This window comes from Nyctibius grandis, chromosome 8, assembly GCF_013368605.1.
Source record: "Nyctibius grandis isolate bNycGra1 chromosome 8, bNycGra1.pri, whole genome shotgun sequence".
Taxonomy (NCBI): Eukaryota; Metazoa; Chordata; class Aves; order Nyctibiiformes; family Nyctibiidae; genus Nyctibius; species Nyctibius grandis.
In genome coordinates this window covers 34,031,294-34,058,980 of record NC_090665.1, presented here as the reverse complement: position 1 = coordinate 34,058,980, position 27,687 = coordinate 34,031,294, and the positions used below count along the sequence as shown (strand labels likewise).

Genomic DNA, 27,687 nt, shown 5'->3' with positions numbered 1-27,687 from the left:
GACACGGGTCCTCTGAAGCGGGACATCACACCGGGCACGACTGTTGTTGACAGGAACATGCCGTTTGAGCAGATACTGTGCTCACGATGTCCTCAGATTTCTGGTCTAGCCTAAGCTGTCCTTCCAGGTTGAGAGTGGAGTCTGTAAATGAGGAAAGAGGAAAGAGGAAAAAAGAGGTCATGTGAGGGGTTTATTGTACATCAAGGTACTCACGTGTTGGTTAAGTCAACCTGATGGTTTTTCGTGGAATCACAGTCGGACATACTGTTTGTGTTTGCAGACTCACCAGCAGGAACGCAGTGGAAGCCCACAGAGACAGGAACAGTCCCGGTTGCTGAACAGCCTTCTATGCAGTTTAGAACTGGCTCCACAGAGAAGCATTTTGCTGCCTTCTTCTCAAATGCAACTGGCTTCTCAATTTTGACAAATTTGCGCTGCAGCTTGCAAGCTGTAAAACATGAGTTCTCTTAAAGCACCTACAGAATTTATATGAATGACTTTTTGGACTTAATTTGTAGAATTAGCCACAACTAAGACCAATGGATAGAGCAAGTGACATAAGCTACGTGAAACTAACCAGATTGAGGTGAGTCAATTTTCTGTCAATGACTTAGGCTATGAGAAAATCAGGCATGTGGGGCACAGCCCCAAGGACAGAGGCTTGCCAAATAGGATCTAGGTGGGACACAGGTGTCCAAATCCCAAAAGATACATGTGAAAACCTTGGTCAACTGACCCTCAACTTCACCCAAACTATGACAGCACTTCACTTTGGGGCAGCAGTGGCTCCTAGACTTCTGCACTGTGGCTAGCATCATGCCTGCCTTGCCATGGCTGAGTAGCTTAGTCCTTAAGCCTCTGTGATCCAGGCTTTCCTGGACCAGTCACCCCAGGAGAGCTTGATCTAAGAACATATTCACAAAATGCCACCACGTACCCAGAGGGCTGGGTTCCACACAAAATACAGTGCACCCGAATGTTATCAATATGTTCATGTTGTTTTTATACAGGACCTGGATGGTAAGAACAATCATTCCCAGGCTGAAGGTTTCAGATTAAGTTCATCTTCTGCCTGAGGAAATTAAAACAGGTGTTTCCCACCTCAAATGCCCTCTATTTTGATAGCCAGGGCTAGATTTTATTTTTTTTTGCTGGGAAACTAAAAGCCTGGAAATAACAGAATGGAAATAAATAATGAAACTATTAAGGATGACATAAAATGTCTTTTGTCAACAATCAAACTGCCTACTTTTCATACTAACTTATTATCTCAGGGAGTTTTAAGTTTATAATTTTACCTGGAACACACAAACTTCAGGTAACTACACAGAGTGCATAAGAAGTTGATATAAAAATGCAACAAAACCAGAACTTGCAGTGAACTACCAAAGTCGGAAAAGCCGGATTCTTTTTTTTAGTCTATGGCCACTAGCCACAAAAATAGTGAAAAATAAATGATTGTGCTACAATTAATATAAATAATTTATTAATGTGACTAATTAATTAGTCAAAGGCAATGACATTAATATATGTTAGAATCTTAGTACCTCCAGCACAGGGGTCTTCTGAGATGATCCAGGACTGACCAAAACTCACTGCGTCTTTAGCTAAATATCCACTGGGCATTTGATATTCCCTTTCCTTCTCAGCATCATATTTTCCACAAATACCGCATGTTTTTCCAGCCATCCAGAAAGCAACCTGAATCTTTGCAGAAATAAAGAAAAGATGCACTTAAATATTTTTCTTCTAAAAATAAACCCACTGAAAATAATTTTTAAAAATACCTCAAGTCTATGCCCATCATAATATAGTTTTTCTATGCCATAATCTGGGGCTTTTAGTGACAGGCCTTCCTTTTCGCTGTTGATCAGCATGCTTGCATCTGCAACAAAAAAGCAAAAAGGGATTTCTTTTTTAAGGAAGTTACTGTTTTAGGGTCCAACCTGAACCACTTTTTAAATTTCTGGGGACCTAACACAGGCTCAATTGTGTCTTGAAAGAGATGGGGGAAAATGAGAAAGACCGTACTGCTCCTTGCCCTGGAACAAGCCGGAGCCCTGTGTCAAGGGTGGCCATGGCCAAGGGACATCTAGATGCCTGTTTGGTGGGTCTCTGTGATCAGCACAAGGTACCACAGCCCTGCATTATTTGGTTTCTGCAAAGATACACAGGAGGAGCACCTCTTTCTTTGCTCATCTTTCTTGCCACCCGCTATGAAAGTTCACATGAAGGTATGTTAAGATCACCTAATTGTTTCTCAAATTAGGGCAATCTTTATCTTGAGAGGGGTTTTTGCAGGATCACATCCTCTTCTTCTTCAAAAGATCAGAAAAGATTAAATGAAATATAAAGATGAGTCTCTTACCAGAATTAGATGTGTATGGAACATCTGTTGGGGCTTGGACACCATTAATCTTCAACTGGATGAGTCCATTGGAAACATACATGTCAACTTCACTTTAAGTAAACGAAATGGGTATAAACAAGTGCTTCTCCTTCACCCTACTCAGCTCACAATTTCTAGTTCTGATAGAACCAACACTGCAGGATATTCATACCATTCTGGCATGAATCACCCTGCTACCCTTTGGGAAGAAGATCGAGAGGGCCCAGGAAAGCGTGCCAGGAGGAGTGCTCACAATACACCTTTCCCTGGCTTTATTAATCTCTGAGTGTCTGCTTGTGGCCACAGTTCAGGCAGGAGGACACCAGGCTACAGGGACCCTTGCTGTGGAACAATATAATTGCCATTACCTTCGCATAAATTGAAGGTACTTTACATTTCAAAGGAAGATTGGATTCCCTACAGCAGTTCCCTTACAGCCTGAATAGTCTGTGTATTGTAGTTTATATTCTTCAGAGCAGTGTTTGCTCTAATGAAGAAATATGAAGCTCAAGCACATCAAAAGCACATTTGTACAGTTGTATGAAACGATCGGGAATGATGCAGTGATGAGGAATGTCTTTATCACAAAAGATACAGTCTATAAAACAAGCATCTTTCTTGTTTTGTTCTTCCACAAAACGGGCAGGGCATACTAGTTTCTCTCTGTTTCTCTGACATTATGGCACAATTAGGCACACAATTTTCAGAAATAAATAATTACTTGTAATGAAATCTTACAGATCAAAGCCTATTTATGCACTTTGAAGAATACTCCTTACAATGATTTTGGTATGCATAATCACATACAACTTAGAGTATCAGACTATATTTTTAAAGCAGAACCTATGATGGCAGAGGTGATTGTTCCAAGATGAAACAAAGTGTGTCTTAAATTAATTTCAAATAGATTTAGAATAATATGCACCAACTAAGGGATGACCTAAGAGACTGCCTCTAATCTGGGATAAGTAATTTCCTTTTTCTCTATGTCCACTTCTCAACATCTCTGCTGAGACGATTGTGGGTGCTAATTATTAGCTTAGTGTAAGAGGCCAGACTAAATTATTACAATAGTCTCTTTTGGATTTATAGTTTATGTGTCTGCCTAGTTACTACGAACTGAAACGAGATGGTTAAATGCTAACAAATTAATGAAGATTTTTGGTCAGTAAAGACCTTAGGTTACTGTGAACCTCAGATATATTTCAGAAGCACTTTTGAAAGACAACGTCCCAAATCCCAGTGACACTCCTAGAAATCTTTCCATTGACATCAGTAATTTTTGCATGGGTCTTACGCTAGTACCAATCTGCCCTAAGACTCTGGTCTTCACACTTATACCATATTCAGCTTGACATCTCTTTGTCATTAAGTTTGCAGTTACTTACTGGCTGGCAAGCCTGACATTTATTGCTGTAATGTCAGCAGACTCTTCAAGTCTTTTCATCATCACCAGGAATTTCAGTTCTGGACTACAGTCCTGCACCAAGACATGGTAGCAATTTGCAGGCATCGAATAGTTAAACTCAACTCCATTGAAGGTTGTAATTGTATTTTGGAAAACTGAACAACAAGCTGAAAAAGAAAATCATTCTAAAGTAAGCCCTTTATATAAAGACATTTATTCTATTTTAGATTTGTAATTTAAAAATAAAAATACCATTTTCTGGTTTTACCTATTCCCATATAAAAGCTAAATTATTCCTTCAGATTAAATACTGGATTTGTAGTAATATGAAAGCAAAACTTTGCCAGTCCCCAGACAACAGTGCAACCCACTCATGATTCAGTCATTGTGCGAGATAAATTCTGCTCATGGCTGGTGCTGGTAAAACTCTCTGTGGCCTTTTGGCTTTTGTAACTTTGTTGTAGTCAAAAGAATTTCTCAAATGTTGTTAACAATTGACATATCGTTAACACTGGAGGAAATTCACTAAAAAGCTGCTACCTTTATTGAGTCATAATGAGAATTAAAAATAGTTAGAAGATGGGAAGAAAAAAGGCCACACTAGAGTAAAATTTGCCCTTTTTCACTGTAATGGTATTTTGTTGGAAATCCTACCAGCTCTGATTAGAAATTATTTTACAACAATTTTAATTAATACTGACTAGTTTTGGTATTTACCAAAGAAATATGCATAGGTATGATATTAGCCCACTGATTTCAAGCAAAATGTGACTCCTTATCCCAGGATTACATAAAGCTTTTCCATTTAAAATTTCCCTAAGTACGTATAATGGGATTAGCTCTTAATACAGCATTAATGAAAAAATAATCCCTTCAAAATCAAATGCAGGAGATTAAATTAATGTGTATACTTTTGAAGCTGTTTTAGCTTCTACATAACAGCACTAATCAAGCGGAGCGCCCCAAATCTGAGGTCACTTAGATGTCCCTCTCATAAATTTTGTAATGTTTTTTTCTTCAGGAGCAATCTCTGCAGAGAAGCTGAAATGGATGCATTTGGAATCACTATTTGGCATGGAACTGAATATTTAATCTTACTAATATAAGTTTCCTTTTCTTTACATCTTCGCAGCCTCACAGATTTTCATAGATAGGTGTATTTCTGTCTGAAGTCCAGATGATTTTTTAAGTGAATGTAAAATAATTTCAAGTCAAAAGCGTAAATCATATTTACAAAATCTATAAAGTCAGTCAATGCGTGTGCAGATAGTTGCTGACCTTTAAGGTTTTCAATGAGTAGAAGTGTTGCTTGGGAAAAGACATTCCGGTCAGGGGATGGTAGTGTTGAAATCGGTGTGTCTGGACTTGAAGGGAATGGCAGGGGAAGTGTGATGGCTCTGTCGTAAATTGTGAGCTGAAAATCAGTCAGAAAACAAACATGAATGTAAATGCAAAATACAGTGTAGAGATGAGAGAGCGTTTTCCTATAATGTCAAAGAGGGCTGTACTGACCGAAATCTATATTAGAATCTAGATTTAGGTCAGAGCTAAAAATAAATCACATCCTCTGTCTACAGCATGAAATAGCTCTACCTCTACCATTTGACATATCTGCCATCTATGGAATAGCAGTGCTACAAATGAAGTTTGATATTCACCAATTTGCATCTTTTTGAGGGAGCTGTACATCACATTTGCTCACAGTCCGAACAGTTTGCTTACCTGAGATGCACACCTTCTCCTTGCCTATATGCTGAGGGCTGCTATTTGACCATCATGCTTCTCTACAGCCTAGTTTTATTGTCTTTCCCAAGACACAGGAAAACCTGTCATTTTCCTGAAGATTTGTGGAGGAGTGGTCTATTTCGTAAGTTAATGTGCTACCAATCACGATGGTTGTTTTGTAACCCGTTTCTTATTTCATGTGTTTGCATGCTACATGAGAAAGATAAATGTGTTGTAAGATATTTCCATAACGGAACCAACTGCGTGAATATGATGTCCTAGTGACGGGAGCTTCTTTATAGTTTAATAAATTAGAAAAAGAATCAGTGGGTTAAAAAAGCTGTTAACCTTCGATTTCGTAAGTACTTAATGCCTCAGGACAAAAGACAGTAGAAATAGTTACCTCAGGTAGCTTGAGGACCATATTGCAGGTTCTTGGAGATGTCAGAGCCATAACCAAGGTTGCCTGGTGAGAGGGACCACGCTGTTCCCTTTGGAAATACCCAAGCATATATGCAGCTCCTGGAAGAAATGAGTAGAACCTGGAAAAGGAAGTAAGAGATTAAAATGATCCATCTTTGAAAAAAAAAAATGGTTTTCATTTGTTCAGACTAAAATACCCCCATAAAGCAATATACATTCTGTGTTAGGCACGTTTTGTATCAGGGTTTGGTAATACCTGGTGATGTATATGGGAGGAGAGGCAGGCAGATTTTAACTGTTAATGGGGAAAACAGTCTTCAAGAGACTGGATGGCAGAGTGATACGAGAAGTATAGCCAACTTGTTTTATACACATTCAGAGTTAAAAATTAGGCACTGATTACATAAAAAACTAAAATACTAAAATGCTGAAGAATAGATGACCTGGTACTAATGTGTCAGTCCTGTGGTGATAACTTTTAGGAAGGATCCTTCACCCACTGAGACTGTCAATGAGTTGACAGGGAGATCTCTATGATTGGGTTCCCTTACACGTTTGGGACTCAAATAGAGAAATACAGAAAATATTCCTTCAAAAAAGGCATAGTCTCAGAGCAGAACAAAGCTGTGGTCTGTGACTTTGCTCCAGGATAGTCAATTGGATGGTTTCGTCCCTTATAATAAGGGCAGATAACAGCACTTCATGTAATTCAATCTAATATAAAAAATTATCCCCTTCAGTAGACACTTGTTAACCAAATCACCTGTATCCCTTTAACATGAAAGCTTGTGTTGCATGCGTATTTGGGTAACTGAGTTGTGTGTGTCTGTGTTTTGCTAGCACTATGAAAAACATTAGGCTTTCAAATGAATCTATGTGTTAATGTGGGCGAATACATGTATGAATATAATGAATTAATGAGTACAACAGATATTATATGTATAGGGATAGACACATATGTGAATTGAATTCAGCAATTACAGTTTTCTTACACTAGAAGTGTCACACAACATTTGCTGTTGTTGCATTTAGTGTGCAATAAGTGTTACGCAAAGTATTTGTATCACCACCTTCAGAAGCTGGAGGTAAAGTGCCTACGTTAGGAAATTACTCTCCCTGTACAGTCAGTAAGAGACAGACTTCTTCAGAGAATGAAGGTTAGGCTTCTGCTCTGAGCCTCCATCAATTAGGAAGCATCAGGAGACCAACTTCCTAATTCAGGCACTTGAAATTAAAAGTCTACAACAGATTAGGCAAATCCCATCATCCCCTTTGTTTCAAGGGGTTTTCCTGCAAACTAAAATGCACTATGCTTTGAGGGAATGAATACACAGAAAAAAGAGACGCATGTAATCTGATTTTATAATATCATATTGACTAAGGGGAATTTTTCCAGCCCAGAATTGTGGAACTGAATCTGTAATTATCTGGAGCATTAACACAGGTGAATTTTTCAAGAACTAAAGTAAAAATCTCACCATTTTGCAGTTGTTCGGATTATTGAAGGTACTTTTGGCCACTCTAGCTTCATCTGCATAGCTGGATAAGCAGCAAATTGCCCTGTTGCAATCTGAGTAGCAATTTGGTAGTCCTGGCAATCTTTACCCCATTTAAGAGAGCCCTAGTAGAGGAGAATATATATATTTTTGTATAAAACAGAGTAAGATCATTATATTGCATTTACATTTGAGTTGATCATTATTTTAAACTTACCGATACTTTATGTGAATTTATTACTGAAGCATCAGCACAGAGTTTCCATCTACTTGGTCCTGTGATGCTTGAAACAAACATCTGTATCCTCAGTCTCATGGGTTGTGTATCAGTGTACAGTACAAACTGTAATCCTGTCGGCTGCTCGTTTCTGTGGATGGCACGAAGGACTGCAACCAGTACTGGTGGCTTGCTGTCTCCCAAGAACGTAGGCTTAAGTCAGTAGAGAGGAAATAGGGACCAAAGACATAGACAAAGCACTAAAATTACTATAGTAAAACCACAGATAAAAAGTATTTGTAAAGGAAAAGTTTCATTCAAAAGGTCTTTTTATGTAAAGTATGGGACAGCATCATAGATCATCGCTTGATCGGTTCAGGTCATATGTAGTTTTGCCAGAGTCTTTCAATGGAGAGCTGTCGTGACCTATGTGAGTAAAACAGTAGTGTTGGGAATCTTTTTCTAAAGTAATTTTGGTGTAACAAAAGGAAGAATGGAGTAGGACTCTACTGTGTAAAGAACCAATATTACCCAGCTCATCACTTCTCTCTTACCAACCTGTAGTTTAGCTAGTCTTTTTGATAAAATTCAGGTTTAGCCACCTGTTTAAAACAGTGATAATTTGTGTTGACAGAGAGATCTGTTCAGTGCAGTCCAACTTGCACGAGGAGCATCACGTGGCCCCGTTTAAAGTCAGAGCCTTATGCCCAGCAGCAGCATCAGTTCTGGCTGTGACTGCCCTGCCTGAGCTGTGGGGCAGGAGTCCCCGCCTGGCCAGGGCAGAGCTGCAGGTGGGGTGGGCTGTGGGGCAGCAGGCCCTCCCTGCACTGCAGGGTCCGAGTGATAGAGATCCACAGAAGGATTAGGCGAGACAGAGCTGGCGAGGGCTTAGGGAGAGGTGGGGAAAGAGCAAGGCTCTGGCTGAGAGCATTGGGGAAGACTAAGAGTTCAGGGAAGTAGTAATGTGGTGAAAAGATGGACGAGAGAGGTGAATTCAAGATACACAGAAATGAGTGGGGAGAAGGTAGATCTGGTTGCCTTTTTTCCACAAGCTACTTGCACTAACAACTGGGAGCTGCTGGTGCAGAGAGGGTGGTGCCTCAGCAAAGTAAGGTTTACTGTTTGGTAGGCGTGTAGGTCATTGTCTGAAATGTGTGAAATTTTCCTTTGATGAAACCTGCTCCAGATCCCATCATTTCTTAAAATAGCTCTTACGAAGGACCAGGTACCATTAAGTATGTACCATGCAGTGATTCCTGAATAAACACCTGGATTACTCTCAACATTGGAATGGAAAATCAAGGTCTTTTCAAAGGCCTTGTATGGTCCTTCTAACATGACCAGAAGTACTTGGCAGTGAAGACCTAATGAACAAAAGTGGCAGAGTCAAGTGCTGGACTTTTACAGAGAGCTATGCAATAAAAACATACCTGAAACCAGGTTCTGATCAGGCAGGTCAGCACTTTTAATGTGTTCTCATTTTTATAGTGAATTATTACTGAGTAACACAAATTTCAACATATACAGCAACACATTCCAGTTTCATTAAAAAAATGTAGCCTCTATTAAGTGAATATCAAAAACATTTAATTGCTATCCAATGTGCTCACCTTTATAAAACAGGAAACAATTTTCTTTATATTATCTAATATGCTAAATCACCATATTTTCCCTATTCTGTTATAAACATACAATAACTGGAAATCCAAAGTAAATGTGTGTATTACTTGTAGATTAAGTCACTCACCTGAGACATGTCTCTAGACATGTTTTCATCACTAGCTGAAGAGGAAGAGGAGCTGATGCTGCTGTTCAGGACTTGCCTTCCTGGGTCCTGCAGAAATGGAGAATCACCTTGAAGCAAGTTGTTTACCATTGGAAGTTGTTGCAGAATTAATTTCTCATAGTTTTATTCTCAGAGAACTAAGCTCTAGTTGCAGCAGAGCTAGTGAGAGCCATTGTAGGCTCTGCTCACAATATAAGCTGTAAATGTACCTGTTCATCTGCTGGCTTGAACCAAAACTGGTAAACAGGTAGATGTGCCTGTGAAAATAGATAGTATGTAAGAAGATCCAAGAGAAGACTAAGAATTATCTTTTGACAAATGCATTAAAAAGTTCAGTATTGAGTATGAAAAGAAATGCAAAACAAAATTAATTTTTAAAACATTTTAAATGGAAACCTTCTGAAATGTGAAACTTCTGAACTGAAATGCTTCAGAGAACCAGAGAGGTTAAAAAGGGGAAAGAGCTCTGCTAGGTGGTTACCTCGTCCATCCTGCAGCAAACAGCCACCCTCAGCAGTTTGTTTTCTCTTTCTTTGGTCCATGCCCTATGGGCACAATTTCCTCATTTCTAATACAAAAACATTCACTACAAGAAATATAAAAATTCCAGCCTGGGTGAATTACCTTTTGGTTGGAATATTCACTGTCCCCACTGCAGTGCCTGTCTCCAGAGTGGTCCTCTCCACTGCTGCTACAGATTTTGCTGCTAGCAGAGCTGCTGCTGCTGCTGCTACTTCTCCTGCCAGTGCTGGTCCTGCTGCTGCTGCCACGCTTCTTCCCAGATTGCCTTACTTCATCTTTCTTGTGTTCCTTTCCAGACTCTCTACCATCAGCAGAGGAAGCAGTGGAAGAAGAGGATGAACTGGAGAGGGGGGTTGCACTGGGCTCTGACCAGACGTCTGTAACTGCAGTCTTGTCTTTTCTGTGAATCCATTTCTTATGGTGTCGTGTTTTATTTGCAACCTCCAAAAACAGTTCAAAGGGTTATGGATTTATAGCTTGTTCTGTAACATTGCTGTGGGTGTCAGACAAGCTGCTCACCACAGGCTTTCAAGGAAATACAACTTCCTGGCTCCACACACTGAACTCACCTAGACCCATTCCTCCCAGCCAAAATCCTTGCTTTACCATGCCAGTTTTCCACACTGGAAACTCTTGGCTTCATGTATAGGAAAATATTCCCCTCTCTGATGCTCAGAGTCTCTTACCTTGAACACATTTTCGATGCCTAGAATCTTCTTCAGTTTAGCTTGAATGTCCTGGTACAGAGATGTCTTATCCTCTTCCTTAGACCCTGAGCTTGCTACATCAATTATTTTGGAAGCTGCTTTGGTTCCTGCCTGAATCTCCAGCTGAATTTTGTCAACATCAGCATCTGTATGAACTAAAGTCAAGACACTTACATTCCAGGGTTGTGCTGCTTGAGCAGCATTCACAGAGATTGACAGAAAATCTTGTTGTCATGACTGTACCTGGCTTCAAAACTATTTTGGCTTCAAGTTCTCCAACTAATTTGTGCAGATAGGTCTTTCTTAAGAAAGCAGAATTTCGTGACTTCAGGCTAAGACACGCAGAACATCCCAAACTCTCAAATTTTCTACAGAAGATGCTTGCATAAAATCTTCCTCCTGCACTGTGGTGATGTGCCTCTTCTGAACCTTGCTGGTATCCTTTGGATATCACACTAGGAGTATTGCTTTGCTGCATTAAACAAAAATATGGCAAATAAAGATATTTTCCACAAAAAAAACCTGTCACAGCTCCTAAAATCTTTTCTTCTATCAATGAAGAAAATTATGACAGTCCTGCCTAAGTAAGGAAGCACTGCTTAAAATTAGAGATCCAAGTGCTCAAAGCAGTGGGGTTTTTCCTCCAAAGTGCTCTGTGGAAGAGGACAGTTCTCCCGCCCAGCTTTCCCAGGCAGTGTTTCACAAACAAACTTCTCAATGAGAACCTGCAGGGTTCTTTGAAGGGGCTGTTTCTCTGCATCAGTTTTTGGCTGCTAGCCCTCCTGTTGCAAGTCAATGTATCCTTCCCATACCAACCTCAGAAACTGAAGAGCACATAAGAGAATGGGCTTCTGCAATCCACTGCACGGATTACCTCAGGATTTGGGAAGAAAAATGTATATCCTGCCCAAGAGCCATCTTTCTGTGTTGCTCTGGCTCAGAAAAAAAGGGATATTGTACAAAGGATATGAATTTCACATACCCTCCCCATGACTGTAAAGAAATAGAAAGACATGTTGTCAAAGCAACTCTACCTGCATGAGATTATGAGAGTGAGCAGACTATGAATGATCATGTCTTGAACCCATTGGCACTTGTGTTAGGCTTGGTTTGGGATATGCCAGTGTCTTTGTTTAGCCTGCACCCAGGGCTAAACAATAGCAGTTTCTTTCTCACCCAATGTCCCTTCCCCAACCAAGGAAGGAAATTGGGAAAAAGAGGGAGGCTCATGGGTTAAAATTAAACAGATTTAATAAAATAAAGAAACTAATATAAATGCTAACACAAAACACACAAAAGTATACTTAGCTACAGGGTTGCAGCAGGTTGTCCAAGAATACCAATCATCAGCAATGAGAAAAAATAGAGGCCAGAATAGAGAAGAGCAAAACCAACCCCCCCTCTCCCCAGCAAGCCCTCCCTTTTATAGTGGGCTTGATTGTTAATGATATAGAATACACCTGTGAGCCAGCCTGAGTCAGCTGCCCTGGATTTAGCTGCTAATGGCCCTGATCACCATGGCTGGCCACAAACTGAAACCAAATCCCAATGAAACCAGGACAGCCAGGCAGCTGTTGAATCTCACGGTTTCTGTGTTTGTGTTCTGGTTAGCTAGCTGCTGTGTTGGGGGTGCTCAGCCTCTCTGAGGAGATGTCTGCAATACAGCTTACCTTCCCACTGCCAGGTCTTGAAGATCTTTCTGATGGTTGAAATGGCTGGTCGGAAATACTTGGTACTTCTCCTTTGGGGAGAAGCTGGGATTTCTTTTCAGAATCTACTTCTTCCATGTTCCTTGAAATAGCATAAACTTCACTCCTGTGGAGGTGACAAATGGCACACAAGTAACATCTCTGATTTTGCTTGCCTGTCTTTGCTGGTGCAAAAAAGACAGTACTAGGCTTTATGTAGCTGCCAAGCTACGTCAGAGCCTAACAAAGAGTTGTATGTTCATGATTTTATAACAGGGAGCTCACAATCAGTAACACATAACGAGCAAAATGCAACAAGCTCTTCTGTACCTCACAGCTGCGAGCTCAACCTCCTGAAGGCAGGGAGGGGTTTCAATCTTCAAATTTTTCTCTTTCATATTTATCCTGGCATCAAATTTCATTGTGGTGTTGGCACTGAGCTCTGCATGAAATTCAAGACCACTCTGAAAGTATGGTGTATTAATCCCCATCATTGCAATCATATGAAAATATGCCCTGAAAGAGTGGAAATAAAAACATGCATAATTACAGATTAATATGCACATATTTAACTTTGAAATGCAAAATTGCAAAGTTATTTTTATTCTAAGAGCCACTACAGATGGATAAAGAGATGTATCATATAACATGATAAAAAAAGCTGAAGTGCCACTGGAAAAGGTGAAGGTATTTATCTGATAAACAAAGCTGACATGGACCCTCTCGCTGCTTTGTCACTGATACATTGCTTGAGGACAAGCTAACGCCAGAATCTCTACTGGCTTCAGATTGTGTCTAGTTGTTTATTAATATTATCACTATTGTTATGATAATTATTACTATTATCATTATTAGTATTTGCTTTTGTGGATCCAGAAGCATTTCCTTGTACCTCCTCAAATCCCTCCAACTTGTGCCTGGTGGTGATGTGATTCTATGTTGGACTTGTAAAAACCTGTCCATACGTAAGCAAATATATCTTCACAGCTTAGTATCTTTAGTCGCTGAACAGGTACAAAAGTGAACATTTTCAGCAATGGCAGAAGAGCGCAGCATCCTGTGAGATACTGTGCGCATTGCTACGTTTGCAGGGTTGTAAAGCATCAGGTGATTGTGGTGCTTTCTCACAACTTCACTTCTCTGGACTAGCACAGCCATCCCAAATCTGGGACAAGTAGGACCCCTATATAACACCATGCGATCACATATCTATTTCAAATATAAATATAAATGCTTGCGTGTGTATGTCAAAATATATGTCATTTTTACTTTGGCTTGATGTCAGCATGAATATCCATGTTGGTTTCCAACAACTGTGAAGGTCTAAAATTGTTAGATAATGGTGGTGACATCTGTATGTCCACTGCAAAAGAAAGACACAACTTACATGAACAGAGAAACAATAAATGCTGGAGATACAATGTTTTCACTAAACATAGTAATTAACACATGAGTAGGGCTTTTACATTTTGAAATACTTTACATGATTATTTATTACAAGATTGCTACTCCAAACCTGAGTTATACAAATAAGTCCCAGGTGAAACACGCTGATTACTTCTCAAATCCTTTGGAGGTAGCTAAACACTAATGTTTCCACATTACAAGAATATTCTTCACGGTTATAGAGGGATTTAATTTCAGCAGAGGGATTGACCCACAATTATTGTGGGGAAACTGCTCAGTTTGGTGTCCCAAGCTCACCGTCAGCCGCAGCCTGGGCCAGCGCGGCGCCGCACAGACTGAGCTCCAGCGGCATGCCAACCACCGTGGGGACAATGTGCCGCAGCTCGGCCACCATTGCCGGCAGGGTCCATCGGCCTGAAATGCCTCGCTGGACCTCTTCCACCACTTTTTTTACCACTGGCTGCCAGTTGGATGATCCAGTTAGACTCTGAACACAGAGAAACATGTTAGGTATGTAGGTAAGAAGAGACAGGGAAAGGAAATTATTCAGCATCGCAGACAAAAAAGACAACAGCTTTGTCAGTACCGTCATGCTGTGCTGGATGGCATCTTTATCAAGGTCAACAAAGGCGATCTCGTGGCCCAATACTTTGACATAAGCGGACACCAGTGGGTCTTCAGGAGGCAGTTCTTTCCATCCCAGAAGCTGCGGTGTTAAGGAGAGATGGGGAGAAAGAAAAGCAGCAGATAATGTTACTTCAAACAGAGTAATGTATTAGCAAAGAGTAGATCCCACCTGAAGGATGCTAACCGTGGGTCTTTAGCCAAAAACTAATAGTCATCTTACAAGTCTGAACCAATGTGGCCTTTCTTATGTTGCGTAACTGACTTCAGTGGGAGTTCCCCCATGTAAGGATGAGGTAAGGACTTGGTAATTTCTGCTGCTGTAAGTAGTGGGTGACACCCAAGGACTCATGGACAAAAATATTATTGAAGAATCATTTTAAAAGAGAAGAGCAACCACGTACTGTGTTTTAACATACACTTTAAAACACATGAGTTTTGGCTACCAGCATCATCAGCATCTTTTGTACTGCACATTAAGAGCTGACACATGTTGAGTGAAAAGGTGGCATCTGTTGACAACGTAAGTATAGTGTAAGTACATCTTTCTGTGAGCAAATAGGATGACTGACTCCTTTCTCACTGAAACATCAAAGGGCCGGCTCGGTGGGTGGGTGATACCACTCCGGCACTGGTAGGAACTGTGTCTTGCAAACAGGTCGGAAGGGTGCATAGAAACATACTGTTTTACCAAGTTCCTTCAGTGTCTTGTATGTATCATACTCAGCAAAGGGAATATTCTGCTTCCTGATAAGCTTGGTTAGGCTTTGTGACCGGAGAGCCACCTGTAGGAAACAGAGTCAGGAGTCACAGCCCAAGTACAAGAGAGCCCAGGAGAACCTTTGTACCTAGTATTACACTCACCAAGGCCACTCTAAATACATACTTCATGGAGCCATTGCACTTATAAGGCTATGTCTACCTGGCAGGTGACTGCAGGCCGTGGCTGCAGATGCTGAGGACATGCTGAGCCAGCTTTGAATTAGTCAGCAGGGATAATTTTCGGGCAGTGCAGAGCTCAGCCCAGGCTGTAAAGCTTGCCCAAGAAGCTGAGTAAATGCCTGCATGCTGTTACATGGAGCTTCATGCTGTCCTGGCTGCACTGCTGGCTGAAATTTAATTTCTGATGCTATTTCCCTGTACTTATGCAAAATATCCTACATGCCATGTGACTTCAGGTAGGCAGATGAATATTCTGCTGCATAAGCTTTCCTCCGCTCTCCTAGGTTTTCATGCCTATACTGAATGAGTTCATTGATGAATGTATGTGTCAAGAAGCCCAAATAAAAGAAGCCGCCTAAGTAAAATCATAATCATTATCTAAATTTTCTCTTCCACATCCGCCCTCACAGCCAGAGATGGAGTTAAACACTACATCACAGTCCAAATGGCTTAACAAGTAATACTATCTGTAGCTGGCTTGCATCTAGCTGGCTGTTTTAATTAAATACTTACCTCGATAATATCCGTTGCAGTATTTGCATAATATCCTCTTACTTTTGTGATTATATCAGATGGAAACATGGTGCTGGGACCGTTCATTAAGTAGACCCTCCAAATGACACCAGCCTGATGTTCAGCTATCACAGGAATAAAAAGCAGAAGAGATTTTGGTTAGGGTCTCCGAGGTGTCTGGTGGATGTAAGCCATCTCAGGTACACGCTATAGTAGATCTCAAGGGGTTCTGCCAGGATTCAGTCCCACAGGTCCTCAAGTTTGCAACCTCAAGAAGGGAACATTGTTCTAGGGCAGAGTCAACATCACTACAGTGACTGAAGAAGGAGGCCTAAATCCATGTGCAGGCACTGCTTTCCCCAGCAGGTACCCAGAGAGCAGTAGAACACCCTCAGGGGATTTTACATGTTAGGAGGCTCTTGTGCTTTTTCGCTTTCGAGTGCCCTGAACTCACAGCCCATGATTGGATTTTGAATGAAAATCACGGAACACAATAGAGGCATTTGGCTACGTAAGCTGAAGCAGTGAACAGGGCACCTGGTACTCACAGGAATAATCACCGACATGAATGACCTTGCTGTAACGATAGCTCAGCCGGTCAAGCCTGGGGCTCAGTAGTTTAATGGCAATGTTGCATGCAGCAGATCTGAGTAATAAAGAGTTAAAATCATATGAAGATAGCAAACTGTGACCAAATTCTTAGAATACTGCAAGAAAATAATCACCATTTGCTATTAAAATTGTACTTCTTCCTCTACTTACAGATTATAGAGCTGTGGGATCCTGCCTGCTGCCAAAGCCTTCATGTGTGAATACGTGAAACTGGCTACTTGTAAGCTGGGCTCTGTCAGCAGTGAGCTGGCCACAGCTATTACAGTTGGAAGAGCAGGCTTAGTTTCGAAGAGGACAACACAAGCCACCATTCGGACATTAGGAGCAAGTGTGTTGTCCATAAAGACCTGGAGAGAGATGTCCCTTACCTAGAGGAGGAAGATACAACCTGTGAGTACCTCATAACTTCTCAGTGAGAAGTGATTCCTAAACCATGCATGTGTGATCTGCAGTGAATGGAGAACAAAACCCCAAACAGAGACTTAAGCATGGGACCTGTCACTGAAAATGAAGATATTGCTGGGTGCATAGTGAACGGGACCGGAAGGAACAGCCATCAGTAATGGGCCCAGTGTTACAGCTACTAAAGCAACTTCTTTCTCAAGGTATCAGCAAGGATGGCGTGATGTCAGGAATTTGCAGTGTGGGCAAGAGGAAAATCAGTAACTGAGAAATCTGCCCAGACTTGCTAACATAACCTGATGGCTTTATTATTCCTGAATCACTAAGTCAACCCAAATCATACCCTCTAAGACATTTGTTTAAATAATAATTTCATTTACTTTTGCAGGGTCTTTTCTGGAAATTTTCCTCAAGGCCAACACGGCATCAACATGAATTCTGTTTGGTAAGGAAGCTGCAGCCAGGGAAAATGTTGGCAAAAACTTGAGGATGTGTTTGATACTGCCCGGCTCTCCTGCATTGCTGATGGCTTTCAGGGCCAAGGCCATGTCTTTGGCATCACCTTTGCTGGTGGCTTCAGCAGCAAGGTCATGGAGTGGCTGAAAACAGAGCAGACTCCGTTAATCTTATCAGGTAGCGATCTTGTAATAATGCATAAAAATATGCATTGCCATAGCAAGCAAAACAACTACTGGTGCAGAGCCCTGAGTAAAGCTGTTCAGATTTTTCTCCCAGGAAAAATCTCCCCATCATTATCACAATTCCAAATGTGGAATGTACAAGCAAATTTTATTTTCTCCTTACACAGTATTATAATTGACTTTAAATTGTGCCTGAGCCTGAGCACAGGAGATAATTCTAGGTGGATGCCTGCACCAAAGAGTCTGTTGCAAGTTCAAGAGCAGCCCTGAGCTGACACTGCGTTCAGTTGTTCCCGGGGCACCTCCACCAGCCCTGCCAGCCCGCAGCCCCCAGGGTCTGCACAGCTGCAGGGTTACACTTGCATGTTTTTCACTTCCTATAGCGATGGCAAATTTACTTAAACAGTTCTGCTGTTCTGAGAAGACAAATTACCCTTCTGGAGGCTTGGCTTTGTTTCATTCTTTTATGGATGATTTAAACACATGTCAAACACCAGCAGGCCATCTCAGTGCTGTGGTCCTTCTGAGTAAGGAGCCAGAGCTGCATGGTCCGAGGACAATGTCCTGAATAGTTCTGACAGTGATACGCAATTATGTAGCAGGGCCTCTGTGGAAGCCCTAACCTGTGACATATCTAGAGTTTTGCTTATATTCACACTTTAGTGCCTTTTTAATAGATTTTTTAAGTACATTCTACCTAACGTAGAGAGAAGAATCATAATTATTTTGCTTTAATCCTAAATTTGTCCTACCTAAGCCCAGTTTCAGGTTGTTTATGGAATCTATTATCCCCACAGGCTTCTACCACTTACATTTGAAATTCTGAACTGTTAAGACTAGGTTTTTCAAAGGCATCAGCTCGGTGTTTCATTCTGTATTTGCAATTTTGCAGGCAATTACAGCTAAGAGTGAGGCACGTAAACAGCGAGTTACCTAATTGCCAGCATTGTGAGAGCTAGATTAGAGGCATTTTAAAAATTTCTTCACCCCTTGTGAATAAGAGATGAGAGTCACCTACCTGAAGAAGTTCATTTGGACAAAGTGAAGTCTGAGTGCAGTATTTATTTACCATGCTACCATATCCCAGGTAAACAATTATTCGATGCATTGGTGTTTTCTGGATTTGGGGACAGGTCAGAAAAGTCTGCAGATGAAAGAAGTAGCAGTCTTTAACGTTTCCAGTAATTAGAGCTGGTATTTAGTGAAAATTATATTTGAGAAATAAATGGATAAAATTGCTTTAGATTTTTCCTCAATATTTTCAGAAGTGAAATCAAATGCTAGTCATTCAGCTTCATTAAAAGTAAATAGATGTGCTCCAGTTATACTGTATGTACTTTAGATTTTGGTTACATAATGTTATTTTCTTGAGTTTGTCTATTTTTTTTAAATAAAATTTACTTTGGCAAAAAGAAGTCAATAGCAATTTTCTTAAAATTTGTGGGTTTTAACATCAAATATAAAAGCCATTAGAAATCTTGGCAACAAGTGTTTGGAAACATTTTTCTAAAGCATTCCCTATTTTTGTTAATACCTTGCATTCTACAAATTTACAAGGAAATTTATTGTATCTTCCATTTATAACACTGTGAATTCACCTTTAAAAAGGATTAAGAGGGAAACAGAAGGAGGACTGATCTGTACTCACTGAGGCAACTTCTAGGGTTTGCTTGTTGGGTGTAACGAAATGGAAGGCGAGAGGGAGAGTCATAGCTACTTCCCAGATGTTCAGCTTCTCATCATGAATTTTTTGCTTCAGGAATCTGAATGTGTCCGTAGCTCCAGCAGCACAGATGGCACTCAGGACCCAGTGCCTGCCACGGAGGGAACAGTTCATTATCCCCACTGCCCCGTGTGCCTCTCATGGGAAATCCTGGCTGAAGGCAATACAGTTACCTGTAGTGAAGGTCATTGGCAAACTGCACCCACAAAGACTCAATTTGATCAAGGGTCACTATACGAAAAAGCTGGACCATTTGTAAGAACTTGGCTGAAGCTTCTTTAGTGGCTCCTTCCTCGTTATTATGAACTAATTGTTGAAGTGTTTCTGTTAACTATGGGAAAAAACAGACGGCTGGAAGGATCCATGACCTGTTAACCTTATAAATAATGAAAGAGTATGACAAGTAAGCCTCTAATACCTGTAAATCTGGATTTTTAATCCTTATTAGAGGAATTGGCATCTGGAGTAGCTCTCCTGAGAATTGATAACGAAGACTCCCCTGGTTTTGCAGCTGAGTTTTTGGTGCACTGATGCGAGTCCTTTTAATGTCGACCAAAGACAGTTCTTGTCTTCAAGGGAGAGAAAGAAATGCATCAGTAGTCTTTAACAGCATTGCGTGCATGGAGGACACATAGAGCGGTTGGAGCAGACTGAGGGGTGCCCAGCAGGACCGCTGCATTGGCCACAAACGGATCGTGCGCTTCTCCGTTTATACATTGCTCAGGATTATCTGGAAATGTCATAGGACTGGCGAGAGCTTTCATTAGGATTTGCCAAAGTCTCTGAGAGGTTGGGTAAATGTTTCAGGTGGCCCAGCAAAACCCCCAAATGGCAGGATGTAGGACCTGGCTGGGCATCCCGAGGGATGTACGGTGCCTTGGCCCACAGCCCAGATGCCGCTTCTTAACTCACAAGTCAACACTAAATATGTTTTAGGCATCTCCTCCTGGCTCTGGTAATCATGGCTATGCTAAGGACACGCATGGCACCTACCTTGCCTCCATGACTGCTGCCCCATTGGGTTCATTGAAGGGCGAGATCTGGTACACCTGCTCAGACATAGCAGACGTCATCAAAGCCCCGCTGTTATCATACTTCATCTTGTAAGTGAACATCACCGTGCCCTTAATGTTTCTGACTTTCTAGAAGTGCAAAGAGACCCACTCACAAATATGAACGGGCATTAGTTAATTGAGCACAGACAAGCCAAACTCCCTACTAGCACCTGTGTGGTGCATGAGTGTTTGGCAGTGGCGTATGCCTGACCGTGGCAGCAGGGCCCCATGCTGCTCGTACCAGGGGGCAGGTGGGGCAGGGACGGATGTATGCCATTCCCATGTTCTTCACCGCTTTCTCCTGGCAGTCCGTCAGGTCTTTGCTTTTGGAAATGGTGGCACGGTTATTCTTGCTGTCATCCTGGATAACGTATCTGGTTTGGCAGATGCCTTCAATCCCAGCCTGTGAGTATAGATTAAACGCAATGAACTTTCCACTTGAAACAGCAATAAATAGGTCAAAGACAAATTAGTATGTAACAGTAACATGAGAATAAAAGTGAAATCAGAATGGAAAAAACAAACCTCCTGTAGTTCATACGCATTTTGTGACTTTTTGATGGTTATCTGCAGCATGTTCAGAATCCCTCTCACTAGGTTAGTGCATAGGATGGGACAGTCCTCAGGGGTGAAAATACTTCCAACCCTTCCCTCAGTGTATTCAAACTTAAAGGCTTGGCTGAAACATGCAGCGATGGTCTCTGTGAGCCTCGAAGACAGAGTGAAGGGGTCTGTGGGCCAGAAGCCGTTGTATTCCTCCAGCTTTGGTGATCGAATCTGTGAACAGAATTAGGAAAATATTCATCCTGTTCGTTCAGTTTGAAACAGTGCAATAACAGGGAAACCAGGCACTTCCAGTCCATGGCTGGACACAAGCCACTTGTCTAATGCCACAGGAAACGTTTTCCTCCTCGGACTGTTGTTCTGGGCCTAAGAAGCATCCTTGAAAATGCAATTTACATGAAGAGTTTCTGCCAGAGAAAAAAAGATCATGCAAGCAGCATTCAAAACTTCAGCAAGTCTAGTGAGGCTGGCTGGGTGACTGAAACACCGGCTGCCAGCAATCTGTACAGAGAGGGTACTCACCCAGATGTCCAGTGAGATCTCCCTTCAGTCTGCACGGCAGCCAAGCCATTGCTCAAGCTGCCTGCCTAAACACACTGGGGGCTATTTTGGCTGCTCCTGCTGGTCCAGTGTGTCCCAGAGCGCCAAAGCCTCGGCAAAGCTGATGGGGAAGCAGAGATGACTGCGGGACCTCGCATGGGAGATGGCCCAGCAGGAGCTAACAGCTCCTTCTTTGGAAGCAGCTGTCATCATTTTGAGCTTATCAAGCTGTAAAGCTTGCACATAAGTCCTCGACTGCTACCTAGTGGGAAATGTGTGCCTGCATGCACATACGTTTCTAGTCGTAGACACACACACACCCCCCTCTCACCCTCGTACGTAAAAGTACACGTTCCTGCGTAGAGGGAAGTGGTGTGGTTTTAGTGCTCTATTTCATTTTAGGCATTTATAATCAATGCTGCAAGGCTGGCTTGCCTCTTGTCACATTTTCTCAAATTAAATGCTACTCAAGACTGTTGTCTGCCATTGCTAAAGTTATAGCAGCTCTAGTGAGGTTACACAGAACCTGCAATTGCAGCAGTGTGTAAAGTTTGATAATAGGTATTCCTTCATGCTGTTTCAGTAATATATGCACAGGATTACAGATTGAGTAAACTCCTAGCATGAACACTAAGTGCCCTCATTCAGCTGTCTCCCCACGTGGTGCCTTCTAGATCCCTTTTCTGTGGTCTTCCGTTCCATGCCAGTATTTTAAGCTGTTTGGTTTAATCTTTTCCATGAGTAACAGCACTTCCAGATCTGATATCTTTATGCCAAGCACAAGCATTACCATTAGAATTCTTCACATTTGAATTAATGCCTGTGTGAAGAATATCAAAAGGAAATAATGGAGACAGACAGGAATTTCTCATGTGATATCTGAATTCCAGTGCTAAGCTTTTCTCAGGCTATGGATCAGGTTGAAAAAAATGGATATTTCATGCTTGAATTCTCCTGATTTTCATACTCCAGCTTAGCATTGCCTTCGTAGAACTGTCATAAGGCCATTTCTTTAAAGCAGCTCCCTGCCATATTTCTGCATGGAGATGAACCTGAGGCAGCTTTTGTCAAGGGGGCTCAGGTACTGATGGCAGGGGAGCTGGAGCAGCTCTGGCTCCCTCCCACAGAGGTGGGGGCTGCGAGGAAGCCTGTGGCTCTATCTGTAGGTCACTACCCCTAACCCACAGCAGTTTGGCTGCATCTGCAGACACTCCAGCGGTGACCTTGGCTGTCCCCCAGCAAGGCTCGGAGGTATGGGGTGCAAATCTCAGTGCCCATGCCCACACCTCTACCCATGCTGGGGAAATCACCACTGCCTGAGCAAAGCCACTGGGTCTGACATTGGGCTTACAGGGTCATCTCAGCACTGGGAAAGGCCCTAAGCTTTTATGTGAGCTTTGCATCTTTTTGTTGTTTATTATTTTACCAGCCTGGAATTATGAACCAAATGTCTGCAGCTGTGTGATGAGGGCAGGTAGGTCCCCATGCCCATGGTGATTTACCTGGAGAAGGTGATCGCTGCGAGACACGTGGCTGATCTCCAGCTTGCCGGTCAGCCTCACCCCCGCCATCGCCAGGCCTCTGCTGGGCAGCCCGTGCAGGATGAAGCTCTCGTAGCCATAGAGGTAAGTCTTGCCAGTATGAAAAATAGGCTCTATTAAAAAAAAAACCAAAAAAAACCCCAGAAACACCTCCTTGGCTATGACTGTTGTGATGTTAATTGCAAGAACCATCTCAGCATAGGGTGAGGCTGCTGCTGCCGAAAAGTCGGTGCAAGCAGTGGGCAAGGCACAGCTATAGGGGAGGGCAGCTGCTCGCCAGTGATGGGAGCACACTTACCGAGGTCCTGCTTCTGACCCCCTGTGTGGAAGGAAAGAGAAGGATGTGTGAGAAACCCCCCATCTCTGTGGGCACTTTACATTTATTATTCATTTACTCAGTGTGCTAATGGTTGGCAACCAACCAGTAATGGGCTCCTGGGGTGCACCCCACACCCCTGGGACACCGAGCCTGCGCCAGCCCCGCTCACTCGCTGCTGCTTGCTTTGCTTTTCCCCTGCTGCTAAGCTTAGGCACAGAAATCTAATAGTCATAAAAGGGCTTCAGCAAATTAAGCTGTAAATATCCCTGAATGGCCCTGAGGAGTTGCAGTTTGCTCGGGACTGCAGTGGCCCTCACGACTCAGCAGTACTGGTAAAGCTTCAACTTACCCACGAGGGCGAGCACCAGGGCCAGGACGAGTCCCTTCATGCTAAAAGCAACTGAAGACTGCAGGGGAAAATGTGCGGCTTTTATAGAAGAATTATTAACAGGCACAGTGAATTTTGTTGAGTTATCAACTTTTTATCAACCACTCAAACCCTTTGAGGGAGAGGGTGTCGGGGACAAGGCACCGGCTGTTATTGCTGAGCCAAAACCATCACAAGCAATTTTGTTTTCACTTCACCAACTGAATGCTCTGAAAGTGCCTTTTGAAACTGTGCTTAAAAGTATTAAACTATAGTTAAAGCCAAAATATTTATTGTGTAAGAAAAACCTACTAATTACCCTTATTCATTGGAAGCACCCAGTGCTATCGCAGTCTGTGCTAACCTTGCCCAGGTTATCCTGACCTGACCGTAAGGCACACAGCTTATCTAACTGATAGTGCTCCAGCAGGATTGTGCAAAATCCCTGGGCAAAATCCCCTCCTGTGACACCGTACCCATGCCCACCCTGCTGCGAGTGGGACACGCCAGCACCTGCAGTGCTGCTCGCTGGGGACGGGGAATTCACCCAGTGACACAAACATCCCATCATTGTCACAAATATCCCTTCATTGTCACAAAGACCTCAGCTAAATGCCGCTTACGTTCGTGCTTCCCTCACCTGCCTTCTCTTACAGGGCTAACGCATCAGCCCTGGCCACCGGCACGATCAGCCATAGAGGGGTGTTGATGAGGGTTGCCCCTGTGAGGTGGAACGGGTAAGGCTGATGATGGGTGTTATGGATACAAAACTCTTAGTTTACAAAGGTGTACAAAGTCTGGATCCCCCAAACTCATTTCATGTCATGCAACAAGGGACGACGGCATCTTCACCCCACGGTGGAGCCCCTTCTCCCATCGGTAGGTGTTTTCCCTGTGCCTTTGGAGGCAGCCCCACAGGTCCCTCGGGCTGCTCTTGGCTCCGGGGTTCAGCCAGGTCCCCCAGTCCCCTGCAGCCAGGGTGTGGAGCTCAGCTTGGCCGGGGCTGACAGGAGCCACCCGCACCACTCCCATCAGAGACCTGCACGGGGAACATTACGGCAGCCCCAGGACCGAGGGGTTCGCGTTGGGGCTGCGCGGCCGCCATTTGCACACAAACCTTCTCCTCTGCAGGTGCGGGACCGAAGCTGCTGCCCACCTCACCGTGGGAAGGCATGGGATTCACTTAGTTTCTCACCAACAGAGCAGTGGCTGCTATCCAAACCAGCTTAGTTTTCTTAATGCTCTTTAGCTGATGTTTCTTTATAACTGAGCAGTTGAGACAATTTATAATGTCTGACAAACTGTGGATTCTGGTCCTAGATCAAAGATTGCATCTGTAGGATTAAAAAAAATTATTTTCTTACCTTCAAAATATTTTGAAATATGGCAAATACCTCACCATGGTTTTATCAGCATTATATTCTGATCCTGTTTGTTTTAACCTCTTCCCTGGTAAAACTGATGGCACATGATAGAAAAGCTGCGCCATTCATGCCCTAAGCAGCACTAGTGAGTTGTGTGATGTCTTTGGAGATTTGGTAGATGTACCTAAGGGATTTGAGTACATAGCTACTGATGACTGGTAATTGAGGCTCAAAAGCTTATATATTATGGCATAACTATATGCAGCTACACAGCTTTTTTTAAATAACAACCTTGTGGGCAGCGAGGGTTTGGGGGTCAGTGGCAGTGCAAGCAGAAGAGTGCTGCTGTGATGGCAGATTAAATGCAACGCTTGTATTCAGTGTCTCAAAATTATAACACTGTATTGCTAAAACACCGCAGTGGGACAGCAACACCACGAATCGTAACACTCCTCAAATAAAGGGCTGTCCCTGGGGGCTGGGCGGGCTGTGCCCAGCTGCAAGGGCAGGGTCTCCCCGAAGCCCCTGTCCCCCCAAGCCCGGGGCTTGCAGAGTCTCGCCCCCATCCCCACCACTTTGGGCAGCAAACACTGCATCCCCGGTCACCCCGGCCATGCTGCTGCCACAGGGCAGGATCATCTGTGCTTCTGCTCCGGGTGTAGGCAAAACCTGATGGTGAGGGCTTTGCCATTGGGGGTTTCTTTATAGAACTGAACCCTCTTATTTTTCTGGACAATTTCTTCAGTACGTCAAGAATGATTTCACCTCCCAGCCTTCTCACGCTTTGTATTTCTTCGAAGGATATAACCTGAATTAAAAAAAGAAAGAAAAAAAATCCCAGAGAAAAAGATCCCAAGAAAATTGTGAGGTGATGAACAACTTTGCTGTGCCCAGGACAGGCCCTGGGCAGCATTTCCCCCGAGCTGTGCTCGGCTCTCTCTGCAATGGCAGTGGGGAGAGGCAGAGGCTGGCTGAGGCCTTCCCGCAGCCCTTCGTGAGGTGGACACCCACAGCCCGATCCCCCTGCACTCCCAGGGGTGCTCTGGCTGCCACGGTGGCTGGCCGATGCTCATCCATGGGTATCCTACCCAGGCGTTACTGCTGAGCTCATCGCACCCCTTGTGCCTGAGCACGGGGCCTGGAATACAGTACCCCCAAAACGTGCTCCAGCCTCGGCAGGCTGGGCAGAGAGGAGCCCTGTGGGCTGTCCCCAGCAGAGCTGGGGGCTCGTGCCAGAGGCCCCGTGGAGCCCAGCTCTGCTGGATCTGGCCCGTGGTTACCCGGGAGGTCTGTGCTTCCCCTCACTGCTCCGTGTGACTTCCAGGCAAGCAGCAAACACACCAGCTCACCACTTTGCTGCTGTGCCGGGCAGGGCCCAGGCACTGCCCACTGTCACCTCCCCATCCCTTTGCAGTGCAAGGTACCATGGAAGCATTTAAGCTGCATATAACATTTATGTCTGTTTGTCAAACGTACTCCTTTTGGTACCAAGGACGTTACCTTTCCAAACCATAAAACTCACATCCAAACTATAAAACTCACATATGTGCATCCGCTGAAGGTACCAAAGCTGCTGGGGAAAGCAAAATGACACGATTTTTACACAATGTTCTCAAGTGTTTTCAAAAACTAGCCAGCGTGGTCATAGGTAAGTGCCATTTCTCTTCACTGATTTCTACGGATTTTAAGAACCAAATCACTTGTTTCTCTTTTAATTAATTTACTGATGATCTACATTTTTAACAACTCAGTAGTATCACATTCTGCCTTGCATTAACAAACCTAAATATAAAAATGAATGTGTGGTCAGTCAGTAATAAAAATGACTGGATGTGTGTGTATTAATTGGGAGAACACTGGTGAATTGGGGCAGGTAAGCCAAGTGACTACAGTACTATTTCTATTGAAATTTGCACAAAACTCCCAATGACTTAAGCTGCCAACGATCTCATTGACACCAATGGTTAATGTCTGCACAATCTCCTAAGGCAGTTCTCTGAAAAACAAATTCACCCAGTGTGTATACTCAGCCTGCAAGCACAGCCTTAGGGGCAAGCAGAAAACATCTTCCAGATCTGCTGGAATCCTTTGGGCTCCAGCGTTCACGTCCCTCCCCGCACCCATGCAGACTGGCAGCGGGTGGGCAGGAGGCAGAGCCCACCCGCTGATGGTGGCCGCAGCAAGGGCTCATGCTAGACACGGAGGCTGGGGCGTCTCACCCAAAGTGCAAAGGTCTGGCTCTGCTTCAGACCCTTTGGCAGGTGTATACTTGGGTGACTCCGTGTCGTGTTCAAAGGCCCCCGATTTGAACTAGCTTCTGCATGTGGCGCATCAGGAACATAACGTGTTCATGACTCCCTCAGAGCAGCCTTGTCCAGTGGCATGAGGTTCAGGCTTATTCCCTGATCTTGCTGTTCCCTGTGGCAGCACTGGCACATCACGCAGTTATTGCAGAGCACCACAGTTGTGTTGCTGCTGCAGAGGATGCTGCCTCACACAGAGGTGATCGGTTCCTGCTCTGGTTGCACATGATCCCAGCACCAGGGGAAACAAGCAGGAGCCTGGTACCACAGCTACCCAACCCATGTCCCCAATGGGGCCTGACACAGACACGTGTCTGTTGCACAGAAGACTGTCACAGATCAAGAAATCTATGAAATGGGGGGTGAGGAGGAGCAACACAGACCTCCTCCTTCCATAACCAGTGAGATA

General features: G+C 43.3%; 1 protein-coding gene across 1 annotated transcript; it reads right to left on the bottom strand.

The window, feature by feature from the left end:
* Nucleotides 1–25: 25 nt before the first annotated feature.
* LOC137666858 (vitellogenin-2-like) lies at nt 26–23,636 on the bottom strand. Its single transcript, XM_068407118.1, has 35 exons — nt 23,594–23,636; nt 23,224–23,244; nt 22,887–23,038; nt 20,806–21,057; nt 20,522–20,683; nt 20,219–20,367; nt 19,644–19,794; nt 19,399–19,556; nt 19,151–19,316; nt 18,521–18,646; nt 17,242–17,460; nt 16,610–16,827; nt 16,385–16,493; nt 15,848–15,961; nt 15,076–15,177; nt 14,355–14,474; nt 14,066–14,255; nt 13,631–13,724; nt 12,692–12,877; nt 12,344–12,488; nt 10,917–11,145; nt 10,653–10,828; nt 10,069–10,407; nt 9,654–9,701; nt 9,406–9,492; nt 7,659–7,871; nt 7,424–7,566; nt 5,926–6,064; nt 5,076–5,211; nt 3,778–3,964; nt 2,369–2,460; nt 1,788–1,885; nt 1,548–1,707; nt 287–448; nt 26–141 (listed from the first exon to the last, which is right to left on the bottom strand). Exons 1-35 carry the CDS (start codon nt 23,631–23,633, stop codon nt 26–28), a joined length of 5,199 nt encoding a protein of 1,732 aa, XP_068263219.1. The 5' UTR covers nt 23,634–23,636.
* Nucleotides 23,637–27,687: the final 4,051 nt, after the last annotated feature.